Raw genomic sequence first — 21924 nt, forward strand, 5'->3', positions numbered from 1 at the left:
ACAGCACGTCTTTATACAGATGCCAACATTGAAAAACAATTCCTTTCACCTGAAAGTTGATTTCAAACCTCTCTTGAAAAAGCAGAGCATCTGGTAATACTGGGCCCAGCTAGGAGTTCCTGGTGGCTGGTACTGTCGCCCGTCTTCTGTGGGCATCTTCAGCCACACGTGCATGGACAGCCCTCGTGCCAGCGTGTTCCGAGGCCTTTATGTTAATTATTCTAATTCTCTTGACACCTCTAAGCGGGAGCACTGTAAATATACCCATTTGACAGACTTAAAACCGAAGAAACTGAGGCCTAGAGAAGTCCAGCCCCCAAGCCCTGCCACTTGGCCACTCCGCCTGGCAGCCCAGCGTTGGGAGCGCAGCCTGTGCATCTGTGTGCCACAAACCCCCGGAACATGGAGTGTCCCTGTGGATGGGCAGGGGCTTTTTATTTAAACTCTTGGGAACAGGGCCAGTGTTGTGTTTATACGGCCTGCCTTGTGAGTGGGGACTTTGTGCTGCGTGGCCATGCAGGGAGGGGACGGCCAGCACAGAGGGAGGAGCTGAACAGCCATGTGACAAGCCTCCCTGGTACAGAGAACGTTCGCTGCTCTGTTTAGCGATGGGATGGTGCTCGGTGACCGCTTCATGAGGTGCCTGGAATATGGGGAGATTAAAAAGAAACATATACTGTATGTTTCTGTATGTATGTGTTCCAGAACTTCTCTTATCTCTCATGTAAATCCTTTGGGTTTTTGTTCAAGGCGTTTCTTGAACAGAACTTCAGAAGATGACTCAGCCTCAGAGAGCTGCCTCCCCTCAGAAGGAACGGCCTCTGACCCCATGACCCTGCGTCGAAGGATGCTGGCTGCGGCTGCTGAACGGAGACTCCAGAAGCAGCAGACCTCCTAGCGCTTCCTGGCCTTCCTCAGCGCCTCCGGAGCGAAGCGTGTGCCCCCCTGAAGAGGCCCGGCCCCATTCCGCCTGCTGTGTGAGAAGTGGGCCTGACTGCATTGCCGCTGTATAAAGCATGTGGTCTTAATAGTGTTTGGACAGCTGACAAATTTAATCTTTTTTTGTAATACTTTCTATGTGACACTTCTTTTCCCTTTAGAAACAGTGCACATTTTAACTCTAGGCATGATCTCTTCTGGCATTGACCAGACTTCCTAGGGTGGGGGAAGGTCAAGAGGAAGTGGGCAGCCAGAAGGCCCTGAAGCCAGCAGCTTCGATTATTGCTTTATACTTAAGTCCCAACAAATGCTGGTGTCTTAGCTCCAAGTCCTGCAGGAAGTGATGGGGGAGGAAGCAGGATTCATAGAGAGCAGCTTGGAGACGTCCAGCAGGAGCCTGACTCCACACCATTGGACAGTGTCTCTTGTCAAACTGCTGTTCTGACTGTGAGGCCGGACCCATGGGCTCCGGGCCGGCTGGGCCGCAAGGCGTCTTGGAAAACAACTCGGTTTGTTACCTGGAGCGGTCCGGGGCTGTAGAGTGTGAGCAGGTGACCGATTGTGTCCCGGTCCATCTGGGACTTATCAGAGCTGGCTTTATATCTGTTAACGCGGTGCTCCTGCATCTCACGGGTTTACCCTGTAATGTCTGTTCTCTCAGCATTTCGTGACCCCCTGGACATGGGGGGAGATCAGCACTGAGAGGGTTGAGCAGCCAGCTTTGGTTTCTGGTTTGAATTCCGTGGTCAGGTAAATTAGGCAATCCCAAAGGCTGTGAGCTTGGTCCTTAGAGAAAACGTGGGCCTTATAAGATGGGAGAGGAAATTTTGGAGGACTTTATTGAAGAAACAAAAGGTATCTTTTGTATCTTCCCTGGAGCCCTTCATTTTCATAACTTTGTTCTTGTTGGTTTAATTAAACATAGAAAGGTTAAGATGTTGAGTCCACCTGCCTTGGAATAGACCCAGGGCCTGACCCTTTTCAAATTCTTCACACATTTAACTTTAAGGATTTGAAACACGCAATCGTAGGTTCATAGTTCAGTTTTTTATGTCCTGTTGGATTAAGTTTTTTTTTTTTTTTTTTAAATGTTTCAAAGCATAATTTTATCGTAGTCCTTTTGGGGAGAATCCAGTATTATCTAAAATTGGCAAAGTTAAATGTATTTTACATAACTGAAAGTTTTTAGAATGTTAAAAAGTAATTGAAAAAAGTGATAAGTAAATGTTTAGGCCAAGATAATTTATTTCAATAAGTCTTTCAAAAGCCTTACCTTGAAATGCTGTTAGTAAATTTCTGTGATTTTTTAAAAAAATGTGTTTTGTTTTGCTCAGAGCATAGGTATTTGTTTTTATTGTAAAATAGTAATAATAATAAAAAGCAAACTCTTCTGGTGTGTTGTGTGTGGTTGGAAGCTAAGGCAGCTTTTTCAGAGGTGCCAATGTTCGATCCCATTTTGATGTGTGTACCATTTTGGGTGATGGTTTTTTTTCCATCCTTATACTTGCATATTGTACACAGTAAAGATGACACTATTCCATATATTCTTATGTTTCAGACGTGTGAAAAGAGACAATTATTTGCAGTCAATTTTAGAAGGTCTTGAGATATTGGAATAGAGCAGTATGACAGTGACCAAGGTGGAGACACGCCTCACGATGACCAAGAAGAGAACTCCTAAATTCACTGTTAGATTTTGCACCTGGATAGTTAAATATTCTGGGCCCTGTCTTCTCGTGGCTTTTGTCACTTCGTGTGGGCATCTGGGACAGATGCTAAGGGCAGTGGTGGGAGTAGACCAGTGTCCCAACACGGGATGGGTCCCTAGCTCATGACCGCTTTCACTGTCTTGTCTCCAGGGCCAGGGAACCTGTTCCTGTTCTCAGCGCCTGTAGCCCAGAGCTGAGGCCATGCCGCTGGGTCAGGTTTGTAAACGGAGAACAAGCAGTGGCCAGGCGCTCTGTGGAATGGTGGTTGAGTTGCCTTCTTGGAAGTGGTCTATGTCACTCCATTTTCTTATCGGCCCTGTTTTGTTGACATCTTGGGTTCTCCAGAGTTTGTTTTCACCCCCCAATTTTGAGGCTTTTACGTACCGTAGAGAATGATGGTCCATCATTGCCTTGTGTTGGTAGAAATCTTAGGTTGCCTGCTGTTCGCTTGGACCTGATTTCCCACTTGAGCTGTGTAGACACATGCTGTTTAATCTTTAGCCCATGGTCCTCTCTGGGTGTGACTTTCCCCACTCCGGGGAAGGAAGCTGAGAGCTATGCTGAAGCAGGCCGCAGCAGGCGAAAGGAGCCTAGCCCAGGAGCTTGTCATGGGGTTGAAGGCCCTCCATCTGGACGCCTCCCTCCATCTCACCACCTTGCTTTCTGTTAGGTTAGAAGTGTTTCATTAGAGTCACCTGTGGGGCTTTCAGAAACCGTGATAACATGAGTTCTGCCCCTTCCTCCTCGTTCTAATCGAATTGGTCTCTCCCTGCGTCCTTTCCCAAAACAATGCTTCCTAACTTGAATTTTAAGGAAGATAAGGCAAAGAAAGTTCTGTTGGTTTGATCTGCAACACTCATTTGAAAGTTGGGAAAGAACCTGCTAGAATATGGCTCATTTGTAGTCAATTTCAGGTGTGCTGTATGTCGACAGTCAGGGCATCCTTTAGCCTTGCATCTGCCTGCTGGTTTGCCCCCCAGACCGGCCTGAAGTCAAGCTGTGGCCAGGAGTGTAACCTTCCCATGAACAGGTGGTAATGAACCTCCCACTGCAGAGAAGGTGGGGCGAGCGGAGCTGTTGGGAAAAGCACTGAGGTGCGGCTTGGCCGGCTAGCGGGCTTGTCCTGGCTGGGGAGGTTCCAGGGATGCCCCAGTCAGTTAGGTCTTTATAACAGGAGGGAGCTAGTCTCGTTATCCTGTGGTCTCTGCAGCAGTATCATTACCCCCACCCCATCCCCACTAGACTCAAATGACCACTGGAATTGCCAAGGGGAGGTCTTCCTGGGCTGCTCATTCCCATCTGTTGGGGTGTGGAGAGGATGCCCGCGAGCTGACCTCCGAGGCCCTCTCGTCTCCCTGGATGGCACGAGGTAGCACTTGACTATGTGGCCGATATGCGGTCCATGGACACAATGCAAGGACTTGGGTGGGCTGTGTTCCCTCCAGGCCACAGTCTCAACCGATTGCTAGTTATTACAGAAAAACCTGGCAACCTAGGGGGCACACAGTGAGACCTGCACCCTGGCAGAGACAAGAATCGGACTCCGTGTGCCAGGCCACGCTGCTCTCCGTTAACCCTGTGTGTTCGTTCCGCCTGCAGGGCCTGCCTGGCATCCAGGTGCAGGAGCGGAGGCTTTCAAAGATGTTCAAGTGAATAGGTGTGACCCCTTGGGTGCAGAGGGCCCAGGCAATTTGGCCTCGTTCTTGGGGCTACCTGTTCTACTGGGGTGGAACCACAGGGAACAGAAGAAACAGTATTATCAGGACATTTGGGATTACCCACCCTCCCTTTATTTTTTGCCTTTCCAATCCTCAGTTCCACCCTACCCTTAAAAACAAGCAACCAGGGAGGAAGAGGGCATCTGCGGGCAGGCTGTTCCTTTCCTCTGCCCTCCTTGCTCCTCTGGTCCCCTAGATGGCAGCAACGAGAGGGGACATGGAGAGGTCCTGCGGGGGATTCTTTCTATGGCACCTACAGCCCTGTCACCAGCCTCCCAATGTCTGTGGCCCAAATCCCTCTTTCCCTTTCCTGTCAGAACGAAGCCCAAGGGTGAGAGACTCAGGAATACAGACAAACATTCTCTTTATTGAGCTACACATGAATTTTCCATTAGAGAAGTAGACTGGCAGTGTGTGTAAGATACCACAGAAACCTCACCGATTGGGAATAGAAAGGCTTAGAAAGACCCGTGGGCTTTTTTTTTTTCTTTTTTCCTATTTTTCAAGTTTTTTTTTTCTGTATTTTTAATTTTTTTGTGTGTTTTGTCTTTTTGCCTCCTCTTTATCTGAAATGGCTGTGACTTGGTCTTCTTCAGCAAATATTAAGTCTTAAAAGTGAAACCGTGAAGAGGTTTGGGGTTTGGATACGAGTCAAAGTAGAAATGACATAGGACTGGTCATGAAAACTGGCTTTCATGTAAACACTACATTCCATCTTTTTTTTTTTTTTAATTTTTTTTGTGGTTTTCTTTTTTTCCATCTTGTGGTATTTAAAAAATTTTTTTGTTCTTTTTGTCTGCAGCACAAATATCCCCACATGAGAAAGAGCGAACACAGGTCACTGAAACAAAGGAAAAGGTGGAGAGGGCTCACACACACAGAGGGGGCATCCATCTGAGAGACTGAGAAGCAAAACGGTCAAAGGAAAAAACCACAACCCCGATTCCCAAAGACTAGGAAAGCTGATCTGGTATGCAGTACACAGTGCTCATCAGCACACAAATTAAACAAAAACTAAACAGTTGAAAAGAAATTATAAAGGGATTCTGTAGACGGGGGGTTGGCAGGAAACTTGTTTTCTATAGGGCTCATTTATACATATGATTGGTATTCTTTTTGGCAGCTACGGGCCAGTGAGAGCTGTGCTTTTTCTATATAAACCTGGAATGAGTGTGTGGTTGGAGTGGTTGGGGTGGGGCAGGAGGTATGAGTGGCGTGGGGCACAGAAGTACCCCACAATGTTCTGGAAAGCATGGCCAGCCTGAGCACATCTGGGAACTGGGCGCAGACAGACCTGGCACCTGCAGGGGTGCTGGGGGCCCTGCCACAGGTGGGGGAGGAAGGGCACAGGTGCAGATATATGTTTCTTTATTCCAAAAAACAATATGGATGTAATGGTGAGTTTTCCATTTTCCTTTTTTTAAGCTACAAAGCACATGAGAAATGTTCTTTTTTTCCTTTCAAATCCTAAATGTGAAGACTCAACTAAAACCGGATTCTACAGCATTCTACAGAAATACACAGCCGTCAGTCACTCTGGGGTCATAGGTTAGACAGGGGATTGATACAGAAAGGCTGTGTGTCTTACAAAGGCCAAAAGGTCATGCTACCAGGAGGTCAACGTCAACAGCAAAGAGTCCGTGAAGCAGTCTGTAGAGAGAGAGATAAGGGGGTCCAGTCTGACCAGTTTCTTTGAGTTTAAAAACCAGCCAACCAACCAACCAACAAACCCTAGCATATTTTCCATCATGTCGGGGTGAGGTGAGACGGGGCAGCATCATAGGAAGGCTTGGGTCCCCAAGGGAAGCCCAGCCCAGGCCACTGGGAGGCCTCATCCGTGAGCTCCTGACCATGTCAGGTCTGCAGAACCAGCCCTCCCGTGGCCACTCCTGTCCCCTTCTCTCCATCTCTCCCCTTCCCTGGTGCCCTCCTGGAGGTAGGGGCTTCACTTCACAGGTGGATTTGAGCCCTGGTCTGCATGTCCCCTCTGCATGTGCCCTCTGCTCGCTGCTTTCAGAAAGCAGACCAAGTCTCCCTTTTCCGACTCTTGCCTTGTTGACATGAATAAAGAAAACTCAGGAGACAGTGGATTGGTCGGAGCAATGATTCTTCTAAATTCTTGAAATTAGCAACCACCACCACCCAAAAGAGTAGCGTCCTTCATTTTTCTGTTGTTTTTTCGGGGTATAGGGCAGGGAGATATATAGGATGTTGGCCATTTATTAAAGGGTTTTGGAATATGCACAGAGCAGGACAGAACCGAGCATACGCTGCCTCAGTGGTAGAAGCAGAGACAGGCTGGACCAATGCCAGGCCTTTCTTTGCCCCCTGCCCCCCTGCTCAGAGGTGGGTCTCAGTAAAATCACGTGGCTGTTCTTAAAAGGATGGTCTCCCAAATTAGGACTCCCATCACAACGTGTGTGTGTGTGTGTACATACGTGCACACACGTGCTCATGTGCTGTCCCAGGAAAACCTTGATCTATGGGGTGGTGGTCAGTTCTGTCCCAAGCTCTCTAGTACAAACTAAAAAGAATTTTTTAATATAGATTTGTATATATATATAAGGTTTTGTTATGCCTTTTTAAAGTTTATTTACCAACTTGCATTTGTTGGTGTGTGTGTGTGTGTGTGTGTGTGTGTGTGTGTGTACACGCTTTGCTGTGAGTGCTGGAATCATTACCAAATAGGGTGCTGCACGCGACAAGACGTCAGTACAAGCCGCAGCCCCGCAGGTTGTTGGCAATGATGATGTCGGTGACCGCGTCGAATACCACCTGGATGTTATTCGTGTCTGTGGCACAAGTCATGTGACAATAGATTTCTTTGTTGGGTGAGCGGTTTTTGCTTTCAAATTGTGCTTGGATGTAGGCGGCTGCATCTTCATAGGTGTTGGGGCCTGTAACGACACAGAAGGAGAGAGGAGAGACCCAGGTGAGAGCCGGATGGCGCGGCTTGGGGAGAGCAAGGTGAGACGGGGCTGTGGTGTGTTCCGGGACGCAGATGAGACATGCCGGGAGCAGAGGGGGCCACAGTCAGGCTCTCCTCCTCCAAGGCGTAGTTGCATTTTCCATCAAAAACCCCACACGGTTTAGCATTTGGCTGCCTTCTGACTTTTCAAGGTCCTTGACTCTGTTTTCACACTGGATCGACCAGGAGCCCTGGGAGGACAATGAGCACGGAAGGTCCCTTTTGCTCGCTCGGTGAGCATCCTGCAGCCAGGCCGGGTCTGCCATTCACAGCTGTCACCCTGCTCTAAACCAGTCCTGCTGCTTCTGATAAAGCAAGACAGGGACATCTGAGGAAGAGCTCCCGGGAGGGTGGGACGCAGAGCAAACTGGACCTGCACTTCTCCTTCCCGGGGGGCTCCCTCTAACGAGAAGCCACTTGGCAGGGCTGGGAGCGGCCCTACGCAGTCCCAGTTCTTGGGTGAATGGCCAGGACTTGGGGCACTGGTATCCCCTGGGTGGGAATTTAAGGGATTAGCAGCGTGGGTAATACGAACTGGGCCCCACTCCCCCTCCATCCCCCCCCCCCCAGTTCCTTGGCTATCCCCTTGATCCTGGCTGGGTCCTGGTGGGGATATCTGTGGACAGTTTTCCAATCAGCGGCACCCGCAAGGCCCTTTGGCTCTGCCCTGTACACAGCTTTCAGTTACCACAAAATATGGATCGACACAGAATTGCCAAAAACCCATCAAAGGAAGATGCCCCATTTTCCTCAGTGCCACTAGGATCTGGCCAGCACGGAAACGATACATTCCGATTTTAAGGGTGTGGGACAATACCTGCCCTGCCCCATTCTCCAGTTGTGTGTGAGCCAGATGGGGAGGCTGGGGCTCGGGCCGCTGGAAGGCTTCTTTCTGCAGCCAGGTCAGCAAATGTGAGAGGATCAGGAGAAGCGGGTGGGGGTCTGGGCGGAAACCAGCTCCATGCAGCCCACTGGCCGGGCACCAACAGCAGAAGTGCACTGAGCGGTGAGTCCACAGTGTAGCCACCAAGTGAGTGGCAGCTCACAGACTAGACCCAGCACCAGAGTGGACCCCATCAAGAAGCTTTCTGTATGGAGGGTGTCAAGACAAGGCACTGATGGAGGTGAAAAGTGCCTGGGAGGGACTCGGGAATGCCTCCTGGGTGTCTGCTGAGTCTGCGCCCATAACAGCCTGGCAGGTGCTTAGGCCTCACCCTGGCCCCTGCCTGTCTCCTGCCCCTTCCGCATGTCTCCGCAGGCCTTGGCACTGCATGGGGCACTGGTGACCATTTGTCATCCGTCCTGGTAGTGTCTGAACTCAACAACAGCGTGGTGTCGGACCCCTCGGGGGTCCTGGGGAACTCAGATGTTTCCCACATTCTGACCCACTTTCTCGGGAGGCATTCAAGGCCTCGCGCTGCACAGCAGTGAGACTGATACTCCCTGGGCCCGTCCCAAATTGGGCTCCAGTGGGGCCGGTTCCCTGGGGACAAGGAAGAGCCTGCCTGAGGGCAGCACTGGCCGCAGAGGGCCTGCCAGCGCTTATGGTTATTGAGAGCCACCTGGTCACAACAACCCATCTGGTCCTGCTGTATCGGTCCTGCAGGGCCCTTGCTGAGGCTGGGCAAGGTCTGCCGCCCAGCTCTGCCCGCAGTGGGGCTCTTCTCGGCCCGGGGATTTTGGGGCCTGTCCTGTATCTCCTGGGCTTGCTCCACCCTGCAGAGGGCACCCCCTCCACGGCCAGTTCCCCCTTCCTTGGTTTCCATCCTCTGAGTATTATTCATTCGGCCATGGACAGTGGTGGTAGACCTGGCCCCGGGCTCTGTTCTCTCCACCCATCCGTGTGGCCACCCCGTGCCGTAGGCATTATTGTATCTACTATGGCACCCAGATGAAAATCGAGGCACAGGGGATTAGCTTGCCCAAAGTTGCAGGTGGTCTGGCTCCAGAGACTGCCTGGCCCACCTGCCTGCTGGAGACCGGGCTCCTGCTGGCTGTCATGCCCCACCCCCATCTCTGTGCACCCCGGGATCCATTGACAAACAGCATGGAACATCAGTGAGGAGACAGGCGGGCTCAGAACAAGCCAATGGGCCCTTCCACACCCAAGGGTGAGGGCTGACTCTTCTCAGCAGTGGAGAATGATTGATGGGCCGGCAGCCTTCTCTTCTGGAATCTGGCGGGGGCTTGGGGACCTGTGTAGCCCCAGGAGCTGAGCCCATACTCTCCCTGGGGCTGTGAGTGAGTGGGTTCCTGGCTGAGCCAAGCTATGACACATCCTGCTCTGTTGCAGGGTCCTGGTCTCTGTTTTCAGCATGCAAAGGGGCCCCTAGCGGCTGCCCAGTCCCCAGAGGGACCAAGGCTGGGCTCTGGCAGCTGCCAGCACAGCTGTAGCCTTTAGCAGCAGCCCAGGGCCGGGCACGTCTACAGCAGCCTCCTCCCTGAGCAGTCGGACAGCCGGACACCCCATCCACCCAGACGGAAAGGAGCTCCGCTGTGGGGGGCTGGGACCAGAGGGGAGGAGAATTCCCCGAGGAGGTGGAAGAGAGGCAGCAGGCAGGCAGGGAAGGGGGGGCTTGCAGAGAGCTGGAGTGGTTGATAAGGGCACAAAACCAGGGGTGGAGGAAGAGGGGGAGAAATCAGGCATGATGGCCGAGTGGGGGGGAAGGATCTGGCTGGGCGTAGGCAGGGCTGCTGCTCACGGTGCCCCACTCGCAGGCTGCATGCCCACCCGTGCAGACCAAGGTGCTACGTGACCCAGTAGTCACCCAGGGTGACCAGGGTGAAAGGGGAAGGGAAACCTGTGGTCCTGTCCTGCCTCCTCTTCCATGTCACTCCCGAGTCACCCGGTCACAGAACATAGATCAGAGGCTCCATTTCCCACCACACCCAGGGCTGTGTCCTGGGAAGGGCCAAACCTGGTCACACCCTGGTGTTTTCCTCTGCACCCCGGCCAGACTCCCGCAGTGGCACCCTGCCCGCCAGCTGGGCTGGCCTGGCAGCCTGTTCCCTGAGCCACAGGCAGCTTTGGTTCGTGCCTCTGGAGGCGACGCAGGTCCCTGGCAGGGGTGCGGCTTCCTCCTGCACAGGGCCGCCGTGACACCCACCTGTGTACTCAGGAAAGCAGATGGTCAAAGGTGACTTCTTGATCTTCTCACCAAAGAGATCTTTCTTGTTGAGGAAGAGAATGATGGAGGTATCGATGAAGAACTTGTTGTTACAGATGGAGTCGAAGAGCATGAGGGACTCGTGCATGCGGTTCTGTGGCCGCAGGCGGGAGGAGAGAGAGCAAGACAGACAGCCGGAGGGGGACACGGAGACAGGGAGAGAGAAGAGAGAGTTAGGTTTGAGAGAGGACCTGGGCTACGGGGGCAGCACAGGAGGGGCTCCTGTGCCCGTGGCTCCTCTGAAGGCTGAGGGATAGAATTGGATGTCAGCTGTAACGCAGCCCAGGGCTTCTCATTTCTGGAATTCAGTCTACACCCCTCATCTCGGGGCCAATGGCGGAGATTGGACTGGGGACCAACCATTGCTCCCTAGGTGAGGCTGAGGACGGGGTGAGGTGGGCTCTCCCCGTGGCAAAGTCCCCAGCCATGGGAAGGCCTGCGTGCCCGTGTGTGTGTGTGTGTGTGTGTGTGTGTGTGTGTGTGTGTGTAGGGGGCTTTGAGTAGGGGGCTGCTGGAGCAGTTGGACTTCGGCCCTTCCAATCTGTGGGTGGGGAAGTCTGGGAGCAGTGAGGGACTCTAGGCCCCACCTGTAATCTGAAGGAATCATGCCAGGCTCTGACCGCATCCTTGGGGGGCTGCCCCTCGGGGGAGAAGCTTCTGTCATGCTGCCTGCACAAGTGCTGAGGGGACTGGCAAAGCCCCCACAGGCTGGGCCTGACCTGCAGGGAGTTTGACGTGCTGCAGCCGCGAAGCGCTCGCTACACAGAAGCCCGTTTAGCACATGAATGCATATGATGGGCGCTGAAAATAAATCAGAACAGACGGGGCAGCCTTTTTGCCCTGGGCAAGGCCTAACTGAGCCTACGGTGGGGTGCCAGGCACATGAAGTTGGGTGATGTCTCTTGGCAGTGCCCGGGAGCATGTCTCCCTGTGAATAAACCCCTTTCTGCACGGGAAGGTGGTTTCATGAAATGCACCTCCCTCAGGGAGGGGACCGCTGTTCATTTTTTCCAAGAACTGTCTGAGCCCTGGGAACTTGTCCATCTCAAACCCAGCTCCCTAGGTCTACAGGTCAAGACAGGAAGTAATTCCAGGCTACATTCTCCCTCTGAAGTCAGAAGACTGAACCAAATCAGAAAGAGCAGATAACTGGTGTGGGCATCTCTGTGCCTTAGTCACTGAGAGATGGACTCATCCCCGGGGACGAGCAGGCCGTAGGAGCTGAGTAAACTGCGTGTTCAGGTGCCATGGCCCAGTTCCTCCATCTGAGCAGAAGGAGGGTGAAGAAAATGGTGAAGTGACCACCACTGGTTATCAAACCCCACTCGGCCAGCATGCACCCCGCACTTCCCTGCTTTGTGCATTTAACCTCATCAACCCTTAGGGGGCACTGAGCAGTGACACAGCTGGGACCTGGAAGAACAGAGACTTGCACCTGGCTTTGGGCCAGACCCAGAGCTTACGCAGTGCGATGGGTTTCTACTTCTCTGAGGAGTCCTGTGGCTGGGCCAGTGTGTGTGTGTGGGGGGGCTGTTTTCAGTGCTCAGTTGCCCCTTGGGAGCCCCTAGACAACTGGCATGGTTTTACTTCTTACTGTAGGGTCTGTAGTAAATGCCATTGCCTCTTTACTCTGCTAAACAAATTTAGCAAAGTCATACAATTTTATTACCCATCTAGCCTCAACCAGCGAATTTCATTCTCAGTTCACCAAAAGTCTGCCTGTCGTTTGCACAACGCCACTCAGGGAGGAGGAGACTGATTTGCCCGATCAATGGAGCCTGCTCAGAAAAGGGCAGGTGGAGGTCACCTGGGAGGCCAACTTCAGGGCCTGGGCTGTGAACACTCAGTCAGGCTCATTGGGCCATTTATGAGAGTCGAGTCGAGATGCTCCAAGACCCAAGCATTCAACAGGAAAAGGCCTCTCACCACATAGAACCACCTCGTCCCACAGCTGCTCAACCAAGTGCTAGAAACCCGCAGCCTGAGGCCAGCTCCCAGCTCCACTGCACAACTGTCCCAAGCATTGCTTTGGTCTATAGCCATTGAAGGCTGTGGTGGGGATATATGCCTGGGGCAGTCCCAGATCCAGGCGGGAACAGCAGGGTGCCCCGATCTGAGAGTGGGGACTGCACCCATTTGGCATGTGGGTGGGGCTGAAGGTTTAGGTCTGGAGGGAAAATCCCGGCTGGCGCCTGAGATCCACAGTCCCATTGCTCAGCTCTGCACAGCCGCCCCCACCACTCTTCCGCCGATTCCGACTGGGTGTGCCTGCAGGGACTGCCAGCCCAGCTCCTGCTGCTGTGCCTCACAGTCCAGCTGGGGAGAAAGAATGCACGTGCACGGAAAAGGGAGGGGTACAGAGCAGGGGTCAGGGGGAGGCAGAGGGCACACCGTAGTCAGGTCAGACCGGGTTTTGTGGGGAGGGCAGTGGGAAGGGGAGCTGCTGCAGAGACAGGGACGTCGGCACCAACGCACCCCTCCCCACCACGCCCCGAGGCCTGACTGCCATCCCTCCACTGCCACACGAACTGGAACCCATCGCCAAGGAGCCAAGAGCACAGCTTGTCCTTACAAGCTTCCCCAGAGAAAACAGACGCTGAGATAAGTCAAAATGGGAGACATCGCAGAAGCCAAGGGTCACCGCCAACCAACAGCCATCCGCCCCTGTTCGCTGTCACCTTACTGTCTTCCTCAGCCCTCCGTGTGTCCCAGGCTGCAGCAAAGCTGTGCCAGCACCCAGAGCGGTAGCATGGCTGGCACTAAGCACGCTAGGACAGGAAGGTGGGGTTAGCCCAGGACAGCCTCCGCCCTCCTGACAATGCAGAGAGCTGGGCAGGGCGGCCAGTCACCCAAACCCTTCTGCCCCCAGCAGGGCATGCCCCCTCCGCCAGGCAGCCCACAGTCCTGATCCCAGGACCCAAATGGGGCAGGGCATAAGTGTGGGTACGCCTGGCGGAAGCTCCTGGGCACTGACACAACACACCACACTCACGCTAGAAAAAGCTGGCACTTTTTATTAACGATGGGTGACTAATAAATACATTACGGCAGCCAATAAATTATTACAATAACTAGAGATTTATTAAACCAACGTCACTCTACTTACAAAATTACAGTTAATAAGGGGGGGGTTGGTGGTGGCAGGGTTGGGAGGTGGGACTACTGCACCTAAGACAGATTTGCTAAGGAGGGAGGGGGCACCCATCCCTGTCTGGGGGAGGGGAGAAGAGTGGCAGCAGCAGAATTGGGAGGGGGTCTGGGGGTTAGAGAACATGTGCAATGGGGGCCCAGCTAGGGGCTGGGGCCGAACCAAGAAGGGCAGAGGGAAGTGGATGGAAGGGCATGGCTGTGCGGGGAGGCAGCAGAAATCGGGGGCCTTCTTTCTGCTTCTGCCTTGCCCTGTCCCTCCCTTGACAGGGGCCTTCATCTGGCTGGCTGGGGTGTGGTCTGTCTGGAGGCCCAGAGGCCCCAGAGGGAAGGCCCTGCTATGCTTCCTGGGCAAGGAGGTTCTGGACTCGCCTCACTGGCGGGGGGAGTGGGGAGCCTGACCACCAATACATGGCAGCAGCCCACACTTTGGCCCTGTTCCCTGGCCTGGCTGTTGTGTCGTCTCTCTGCCCTGGGCTTCTGGAACCCTTCACTCTGTAGGCTTGTGGTCCACAGGGGAAACTGTCTGGGGGTGCTTGTTTTTAGCACCCCAGTTGAATCTCTAGTAGCCACAGCTGGAGCCTCAGGCCACAGTTCCTGAGAACTGCCAGGTGGCGCCCAGAGGCTTCCAGAGGCTCAGAGAAGAGCAGAAGCAGCTGGAGAGGCTTCTCAAAGGGGGCTGGGCAGGCAGAGGAAAGAGACTGAGGCCTGGGTTGTGATGGATTTACCTACCAAGATGATTGAAGAGTGCATGGGGTCAGACCGAGGGAAAAGCTTGGGGCGGGGGGTGGTCAGGAAAGAGGCTAGAGATGAGGAAGAACCTGCAGAAGTAGCCACTGGGTATGAACTGGGAATGTGTTAGGGGCGCTGTGAGGTAAGCAAGCTTCCTTGGTAGGTCTCATTTTGGCAGAAGGGAAGGGCTTGGGTGAGAGGAGTCCTACGCCTTCCCTGCTGGGGCTTACAGACAGCCTGGTTGTGGGGCTGTGGGTGGGGAGGGCACTTGCGGCTGCTGCCGACCTCGGGGGAGACTCACTGATGCCCAGCGCAGTTGTCTCTCCAGTTCCCACCAGTGGGGCGTGGAGCTGTGCTGGGAGGCGGCAGAGGTGTCCGCTGGCACCAGCTATGGTGGTGGCCCTCTGCCTGGGCTCTGCTGGGGCCAGAGGGAAGAGGAAGGGCCAGAGCACTGGGCATATAAGGCCTCCATGGGAGGTGGCCATGGACCCCCGAGTGTCGAAGCTGGGCTCTCTGCTCAGGGTGGGGGCAGGGCCAGAGTCCACAGGCTCAACAGAGCGCCTCCTTGGGCCTCGTGTGCTGCCCCCTCCAGTCAGGCCAGAGAGCAACGGGGACCTCTCTCTGCTCTCTGTGTGAAGGCTGAGACCTGGCTCTTGTGGAGGGATTTGGTGCAGGGAACGGAACTTGTCTGCAAGCTCGGGATGGCAGGCACAGTGTTCATGGGTGTGGCAAAGGCGCCCCTCCTAGAAACCATCTTCCCCTTGGCCTGCTGAATGAGAGCCGGTCAGAGTTCACGCACGGCCCCAAGCACTGGGTGGAGACCCACCCATGTCTGTTCACTTACAACATCTGCCCCCAACGCCCATACCCACGACGGAGCCAAAACTCGTCTGTCACCCCCAGTGTTCCTCCCCATGGTGGAGCCGCCGGTGACGCCATGGATGGGCGACGCAGTGGACAGCAAAGGAGTTACACCTTGGGTACCCTCTCCTCGACGGTTTCTATCAGACAGCCAAGGACCCTCTCAGCATGCCGGCGGGAGGGCCAGAGCAGGGCAGAGTGTCTGGGAGAGAGAAGGCAGCCCAGGGGACTCAAGGGCAGGAAGGCCCCAGGCACCCTGCTCCCCCAGCCTCCCAGTGCTGCAGCTGGGGCGGGGGAGGGGCCTGACTCCTGCCTGGCACTCTGGCTGCTGTGGGCACTGGAGCGCCCTGGGCCTGGACGATGGCCGTGGAGGTGAGCTTGGCCAGCATTCTCCCTTCTTGTCAGCTGTTTCTGAATCTGCAGTCACAGGACAGAGTTAGGGGCACAGCTGGCCACTCCCAGGGAGGTGATATCAGGAAACAACTGCTATGTCTTCAGTGTTGGGCAAATGGCTTAACTGGCCCTGGCTGCCCATGACAGGACATTGAGACTGCTGGCTCCCAGGGGCCACAGCCCTGCAGATGGGACAAGGTGCAACATACAAGGTGAATGAAACCAAGTGGAGTTGGGCTGGCGGGGTGGCTCCTGCAGCCTGGCTGCCTTCTGATTTCCCGTAAGGCTGGGGCAGCAGCAAGAGAGCCACACCAGGGAAGGGTTCACCCAGCGGCACCCATCCCTGCAGGCATTTGGCACTAGGACCGGTGCCCTGGGTCTCCCATGCACCACCCAGAGCTCTGGGCCTGTTGGAACCAGGAAGCCCAGAGCTATTGGCGTGATGCGGTCCTTGCTGGCTCTAGGGCAGTCAGGGGAAAGGACTGGGAGCCCAGGGGTCTTGCCTCGCCCTGGGACTGAGCAGAGCCTGGAGTGGAGGCTGGAAGAGCAGGGGGCTTGAAGAGGGGGCCAGAGACCTCTCAAGTGGCAGCCCCTCTCCTCCATGGGCACATCTGGCTCCCTAGGCAGAGCCTGCCACACAGCACACAGGGTCTGCCTGTGGTGTCGGCTGGTGGCATCAGCCAACTGGAGGCGCCTAAGAGTGAGAATGAGGCGTGTTGATTGCCTGACGCCAGCCTGGGCCTGGGTCACCAGAAGTCACCTCATGCCTTTCTGCTCAGGGATCTCCGCAAAGGGTCCTAGGGTCCTAGGAATCTCTTTCCAGAGGATGGGGGGCCTGGGATATGGCCCCTGGTAGTGCACACTTCAGGGTGGTGGCCTTATCCATCTGCCTTCCTCTGCCCCCGAGGGCTGGCAGGACACCAAGGCCTGTGGACAAACTCTCTGGTTTCTTCACAGAGAAAAAAGGAAGCTGGGGTGTTAACTTCAGGGGCCGTATCCATAGCCCCCCAGGACCTCCCCCACAGCAGAACCCACACCCAGTCCCAAGGCCCGCATGCCCCTGCAGTTTGAGTTGGATTTACTGTGAATTTGAGAAGGAAAAGCATGTCTACTCATATCTGGAGCAGCTGCCTGACACCTGGTTGATGGGAGAAGGTACATGGGTCACCCTTGGGCCTGCAAGGATTGGGCATGAGGGCCCCGTCGCAGCCAACACAGGAGCCACTTTCCCTCGGCCCCCCTCTCCGCTGCCTCCACCTCTGTCCAGGCACCGCGGGACTCGAGCCCTCCCTCCATCGACCACATGCCTTTGTAATACGTCAGTTTCAGAAGCATTTACAGACCTGTAAGGCGTCACGAATGGGGGTTCCCCAGGAGGACATGGGGAGCCCCGAGGGTGCGCAAGGAAGGATGGCCCAGAAAAGGGGGCTGAGATCCAAGGGGAGGCAGGAAGGAGGCGTTTGCCAAGGCCTAAGCCCTCGGTTCCACGCGCACTTGGCCTGGTCCCACCCTGCCTTTTGGTGACGGAGCTGCCCCTGACCAGAGAGAACCCAGGAAAAGCTGAGCAGTGGCTGCCACTGCCCCCACCCCTGCCAGCACTCTGCCCTAAGGCCACACCCACCACCTAAACAACCCAGAAGACAGGAGAAGACCGTGGGACTTCAAGTACGAGTCACCAAGTGTAGGGCCTCGCCGTTCTGGGCCAAACGGCGGCCTGGGCCCCCACACTCCTCTCCCTGGGGTAAAACACTCAGAGGTGGAGCAGAGGCCAATGAGTGGTAGGCAGGCAGCGCGTGGCCCATCTCAGGCGTGGTGCAGGGGCGCAGCACCCAGCCCAGCCCGTGTTACCACACGCTCTGAGGTCTGGGGGTGGGGCGGCCATGGAGCCTTTCCCTCCTGCCCCCTTGGTGCCAGCTGCGGAGCTTCTTTGCTAAGTGCAGAGAGTGGTCTGAGAGGTGCTGGAGCTCTGGTCCCAGGGGATGAGGGGCAGTAGGCTGGGTAGGGTGGTGGGCAACTGGGAGTGAGGCCGGGGCTCAGTAGAGGCCACAGCCCCGGAGGTTTTTGGCAATGATGACGTCCGTCACGGCGTCAAACACAAACTGGATGTTGTTGGTGTCGGTGGCACAGGTGACGTGGGTATAGATCTCCTTGTGGGCTGACTTGTTCTTGCTTTCATACTGGGCCTGGATGTAAGCCACGGCTTCCGTGAAGGCGCTGGGGCCTGTGGGAGAGACCAGGAGGGGAGCAGGTGAGGTGAGGCCACAACTGAGGGCTTCTCGGTGACAACCTTGAAGGAAAGCCCTGATGGGTGGGGAGAAACGTGACAACTCAGCTAAATCCATCGTGGCTCATGAAATCAAGTCAGTAGTCCACATCCAGTTTAAAAACAATGAAAAGAGCAAAATCTCAAAGCTCACCGTGCCTCACCTGTGTTAAGGGTGAGTCCTGTTTCATGAAACTCCTGTTCTTTTATAAGGCACCTGCCTCCCCACGCAGACGGTCTTTCTTACTGTGAGTCAGCTCAAGGCAGTCTGAACCAGCCCCTGGCTGACCCACACCCTGCAGGCAGGTCCTCTCCTGTCTGGGATCCCTCAGAGCAGGCCAAGATGTCACCTCCCTTGGCCACTGCTGGGCGAGGCGGGTAGAAACTGTGTGGCACCTGTGAGCCCCTCTGGCCTACTTCTCCTTCTCCTCACCCTCCCCTTCTCAGGCTCGCCATCCAGGGGCTAACACTGTCTGGCTCGTTGACTTGCTGCCTCCCTTGGGCTGTGCCATGTCACTGTTCCCGGGTGAGCCCAGGCGGAGGGTTTCAGGGGAGCAGCTGCTGTTTGGGGAGGAGAACAGGACTCTTGGCTTTGCATGGAAGCCACCACAGGCTCCAGGAACTGGGGCCCAGGCCCAGGCAGGGCTGCCACGACCTGCCGTGGGAAGGGAGGAGGGCTGGATTTTGGAGACATGGCGCTAAGCTGGGGTGGCTGCTGTGCAGCCTGGAAGCCTGGGAGTGGCGGGCCTGGAGGGGGTTCCAGCCCCTCAGGCGTCGGGGCACAGGCCATGAGGCCTGGCCTTGAGGATCTGCCACATCATAACTCTTTCCTAAATTTGGGCTGGAGGTGAGGGCGGGACCTTCTGGTCATCACTGAGGCCTTGTCAGTGATGTGGCCCAAAGCAGCCTCGGTGACTGACCCACCCTGCCTGCTTCTGCTGCTCACAGGCCACAGCCCAGGTCAACGAGAGTGGGATCCACAGACCCCCAATTTATAGCTAAGTGGAGGCTGACGGGTGGGTGTGAGGGCTGCCAAGCCCTGCCCCCCACCTCTGGCGGCACACTGCTGGGGCCTGGCCTACTGGGCAGTTGGCCTGATCTTGAGAAAGGGGGAGACAGAGTGAGCTGTGCCTTGACTGGGCCCACGTCATGGCCTCCATGTCCACTTTCAGGGAAGTGGGGTCAGGCTGGGGGCTCCCCGAGTAGGTCTGCCTTGTTGGGACTCTGTCTGCTCTTGTGCTCTCCAGGCCAGGGCCCTGGTCACCTTAGGGATGCCCACTTACCTCTGACCAGACCCTGGCCAACTGGAAGAGCCGATGGGCACTTGGGCTGCTCTAGCCATCCTCACTGCTCCAAGGGGGCCCTGGCCAGGCTGCCTCCCCTGGCTGCCCACCCACCCCACAGTTAGGTAGTAACGGTGACTGGTGACAGAGGTGGCCTTCGGTTTCGTGTTGGGTTCTACGCGGTCAAGTCCTGAGCATCCACAAAGGACAGGACAGGGAGACTGGGCTTGGGAAAGGGGGCCTGCTCCCTCAGGGAGTCTGCTGGCCAGGAGCGCAGTGCAGGTCCCTGCTGTCCCCGCGGGGGGGCGGCGAGTCTCTACCTGTGTACTCGGGAAAGCAGATGGCCAGCGGGGACTTCCTGATCTTCTCCTCGAATATGTCCTTCTTGTTAAGAAACAGGATGATGGACGTGTCTGTGAACCACTTGTTGTTGCAGATGCTGTCAAACAGCTTCAGGGACTCGTGCATGCGGTTCTGTAACAGAGCGGGGAGGCAGGTGAGGCCGGCGCTGCCTGCGGCCTGACCCCACGGCCACCACAGCGCGGGACAAGCCAGGGAAAGGCCCACCAACACGGCCGAACGCACCACGGAGGGATGGAGATGGGAGGACCCACAAGGACAAACGGGACGTGGTCCCTGCTTCATTCCACACACAGGCAGGGTGGGGCGGAGCAGGGTGGGCAGGGTGGGGAATGCTGCCCTTAGCCTCCCACCCCCCACAGAGGGCTGACCCGGGATGGGGACAGCGAGGTCACTGGAGGGACCCCAGCTTACAGAGAGGGCATGCACCATGCACTCAGGGGCAGGGGCTGCACCACCATTCAACACGGCTACACGGAACCGAGGGCCATGCAGATTTCTCTACTGGGGTTTCATTTGGATTCGCCAGCGGGGGTGGGAGGCACGCATTCAGTTGGGGAACATTAACCGAGGACTAGGAGATCCTCGAATTAATCCAGAGTTGGAAGCAGACACCGGGGGACAGCGTCTGGGGGGTGATCTTGCTGTGGCTTGCTGTGGCTGGGCATTGCGTTGGTTGGCTGGGCCATGGTGGGCGGGGGCAGCTCTGGGAGAGCTGCTCACTGGGGCTGGTTTCTCGGGAGAGGGTCCAGAAGAACCCCGACAAGAAACCCAGCAAAACAGATTAAAACAGAGAGGAAGATAAAAACCCAGCAGAAACATGAGAGAAAGAGAGAGAAAAACCCGAAAAATTGGTTCAACCAGTCTTGGGGCCAGGAAGTCAACCAAGGCCAGTCCACCCTGAGGCCTAGTGTAGGCTCAGAGGCCACGGCCACCCTGGGACTGCGGGCTGGGCTGCGTGGCTGGAGATGGAAGGCGAGGGTGGAAAGGACCAGCCTAAGCCAGGCGGCCAGTGAGGAAGGTGACAGGCGGGAGAGGGCGGGGCCAGGCATCACAGCAAAGTCACCCGCGGTGCCCCGAGAACCTGCTGCTTTCAACTCTTAGCTGACGGTTTCAGTTGGAGGGAGGTGCTTCATACCTGCCCGGCTTGGAGGGTCTCTCAGAATCTGCTCATGGTTTTGGCCTTGGTTTGGCAAGTTAAGGCCCTGTAGGTGGTGGTGACGGTAGTGGTGGTGGAGAAGTTGTGGCAGGCTGAGGCCCAGTGTCGCGGGAGCCACCGGCCTGAGATACGAGGACTGGATGAGGCCCCGGGGCCCCGGGCTGTGGTGGACAGGGTGGCTGGCGGGTTGGCAGGCAGCCCCCAGCCCCAGGGCCCATGGCCGCGCTCCAGGAGCCACCTCCAGACACCTGTGTCTTGAGCAGCCCCAACTCTCGCCCCAGGCCCTGGAGGGACACACAGGGCTGACCAGAGAGGAAGGCCGAGGACCAAGGGCTGGTCAGCAGGACCTAGCTTTTGCTCCCAGGGGCAGAGTGTCTGTAGCCCACAGCTTGTCCTTTAGCCATGAGCCTGGACAGAGGAGCCCAACAACGGCCATTTACTGAGGGGGGTCCCGAGTCAGGCTCTCTGACGGCTCTGAGCCCGGGCTCTTCACAGCTGCCCATGAGGCTGTGCTCCCACAACCGTTGCTACTTTAAGGGAGGGGAAGTGGAGCGGCTGCCACACTCACGCAATGACAGGGCCAGCGCTGGACCCTGGGCCAGATCTGTCTGGCTCCCCAGCTGCCCAGCTGCCACATGTCCCAGACACAGTCGTTGGCTTAGTTCTGCAGCAATGGTGATGCTCTTGCTGCCACCAGCAATGAGCCACTTTTGTGGGCTGCTGTCAAGTTGAAAGCCCATTCCTGTCTCCTGGAGGGGTGGCTGCTCTTTCCTGGGCCACATAGCTGGTCCGCTTTGGGGAGGAAAGGGCCCCAGGGAGAGCCCGTTCCTGGCTTGGGCCCATGTGCCTTAGCTTTCCCGGGGTCCTCTGCTCCAGCCCATGTGAACTGGGGAGAAGGAGGGAGGTGAGAGAAAGGGCGGGAGAGGAACAGCAGAAGGAAGGAAGGCGGAGGAGAATGGAGGGAAAGTGCCCTAGGTCATGGGCCCTGCTCAGCAGCAAAGGTCAGTGAGGAGTTCGCAGAGGGCTGGCCGGGCTGCACAGGGCGAGGGCGGGCAGAGCAGGAAGGCTGCCCGAGAGCAAGGCCTGGCACCTGCCCAGCCCCATGTTTAATGGGGACTCGAGAGCCATGGAGGTTGGGCCCCGTGGCTGCCAGACGCACCCAGACACACCTGTGCTTCCACCCTGTGCTCTAGAGGTGAGTGACAGCCCCTGCCCCATGGTTGAC

General features: G+C 56.0%; 2 protein-coding genes across 3 annotated transcripts in view; one reads left to right on the forward strand and one right to left on the reverse strand.

Annotated features, from left to right (window-relative positions):
- Window positions 1–2329, forward strand: part of AMFR (autocrine motility factor receptor) — a 32934-nt gene extending 30605 nt beyond the window's left edge. The window contains exon 14 of the mRNA XM_019753901.2: window positions 751–2329. Within this exon, the coding sequence (XP_019609460.2) occupies window positions 751–898 (148 nt within the window). The 3' untranslated portion in view covers window positions 899–2329. The remainder of the gene's footprint in view (window positions 1–750) is intronic.
- Window positions 2330–4713: 2384 nt separating this feature from the next.
- Window positions 4714–21924, reverse strand: part of GNAO1 (G protein subunit alpha o1) — a 143384-nt gene continuing 126173 nt past the window's right edge. The window contains exons 7-9 of one of the 2 annotated variants that reach the window (XM_074314863.1): window positions 10442–10595; window positions 7048–7263; window positions 4714–6016 (exon numbers count right to left, since the gene is read on the reverse strand). In XM_074314863.1, the coding sequence (XP_074170964.1) occupies window positions 7076–7263; window positions 10442–10595 (342 nt within the window). In that variant the 3' untranslated portion in view covers window positions 4714–6016; window positions 7048–7075. Of the gene's footprint in view, window positions 6017–7047; window positions 7264–10441; window positions 10596–13500; window positions 17856–19500; window positions 19655–21924 lie in introns of those variants that run through there. The other variant, XM_074314864.1, reaches the window with a different exon arrangement.

The sequence above is a fragment of the Rhinolophus sinicus genome, linkage group LG11 (genome assembly GCF_036562045.2).
Source record: "Rhinolophus sinicus isolate RSC01 linkage group LG11, ASM3656204v1, whole genome shotgun sequence".
NCBI classification, from domain to species: domain Eukaryota; kingdom Metazoa; phylum Chordata; class Mammalia; order Chiroptera; family Rhinolophidae; genus Rhinolophus; species Rhinolophus sinicus.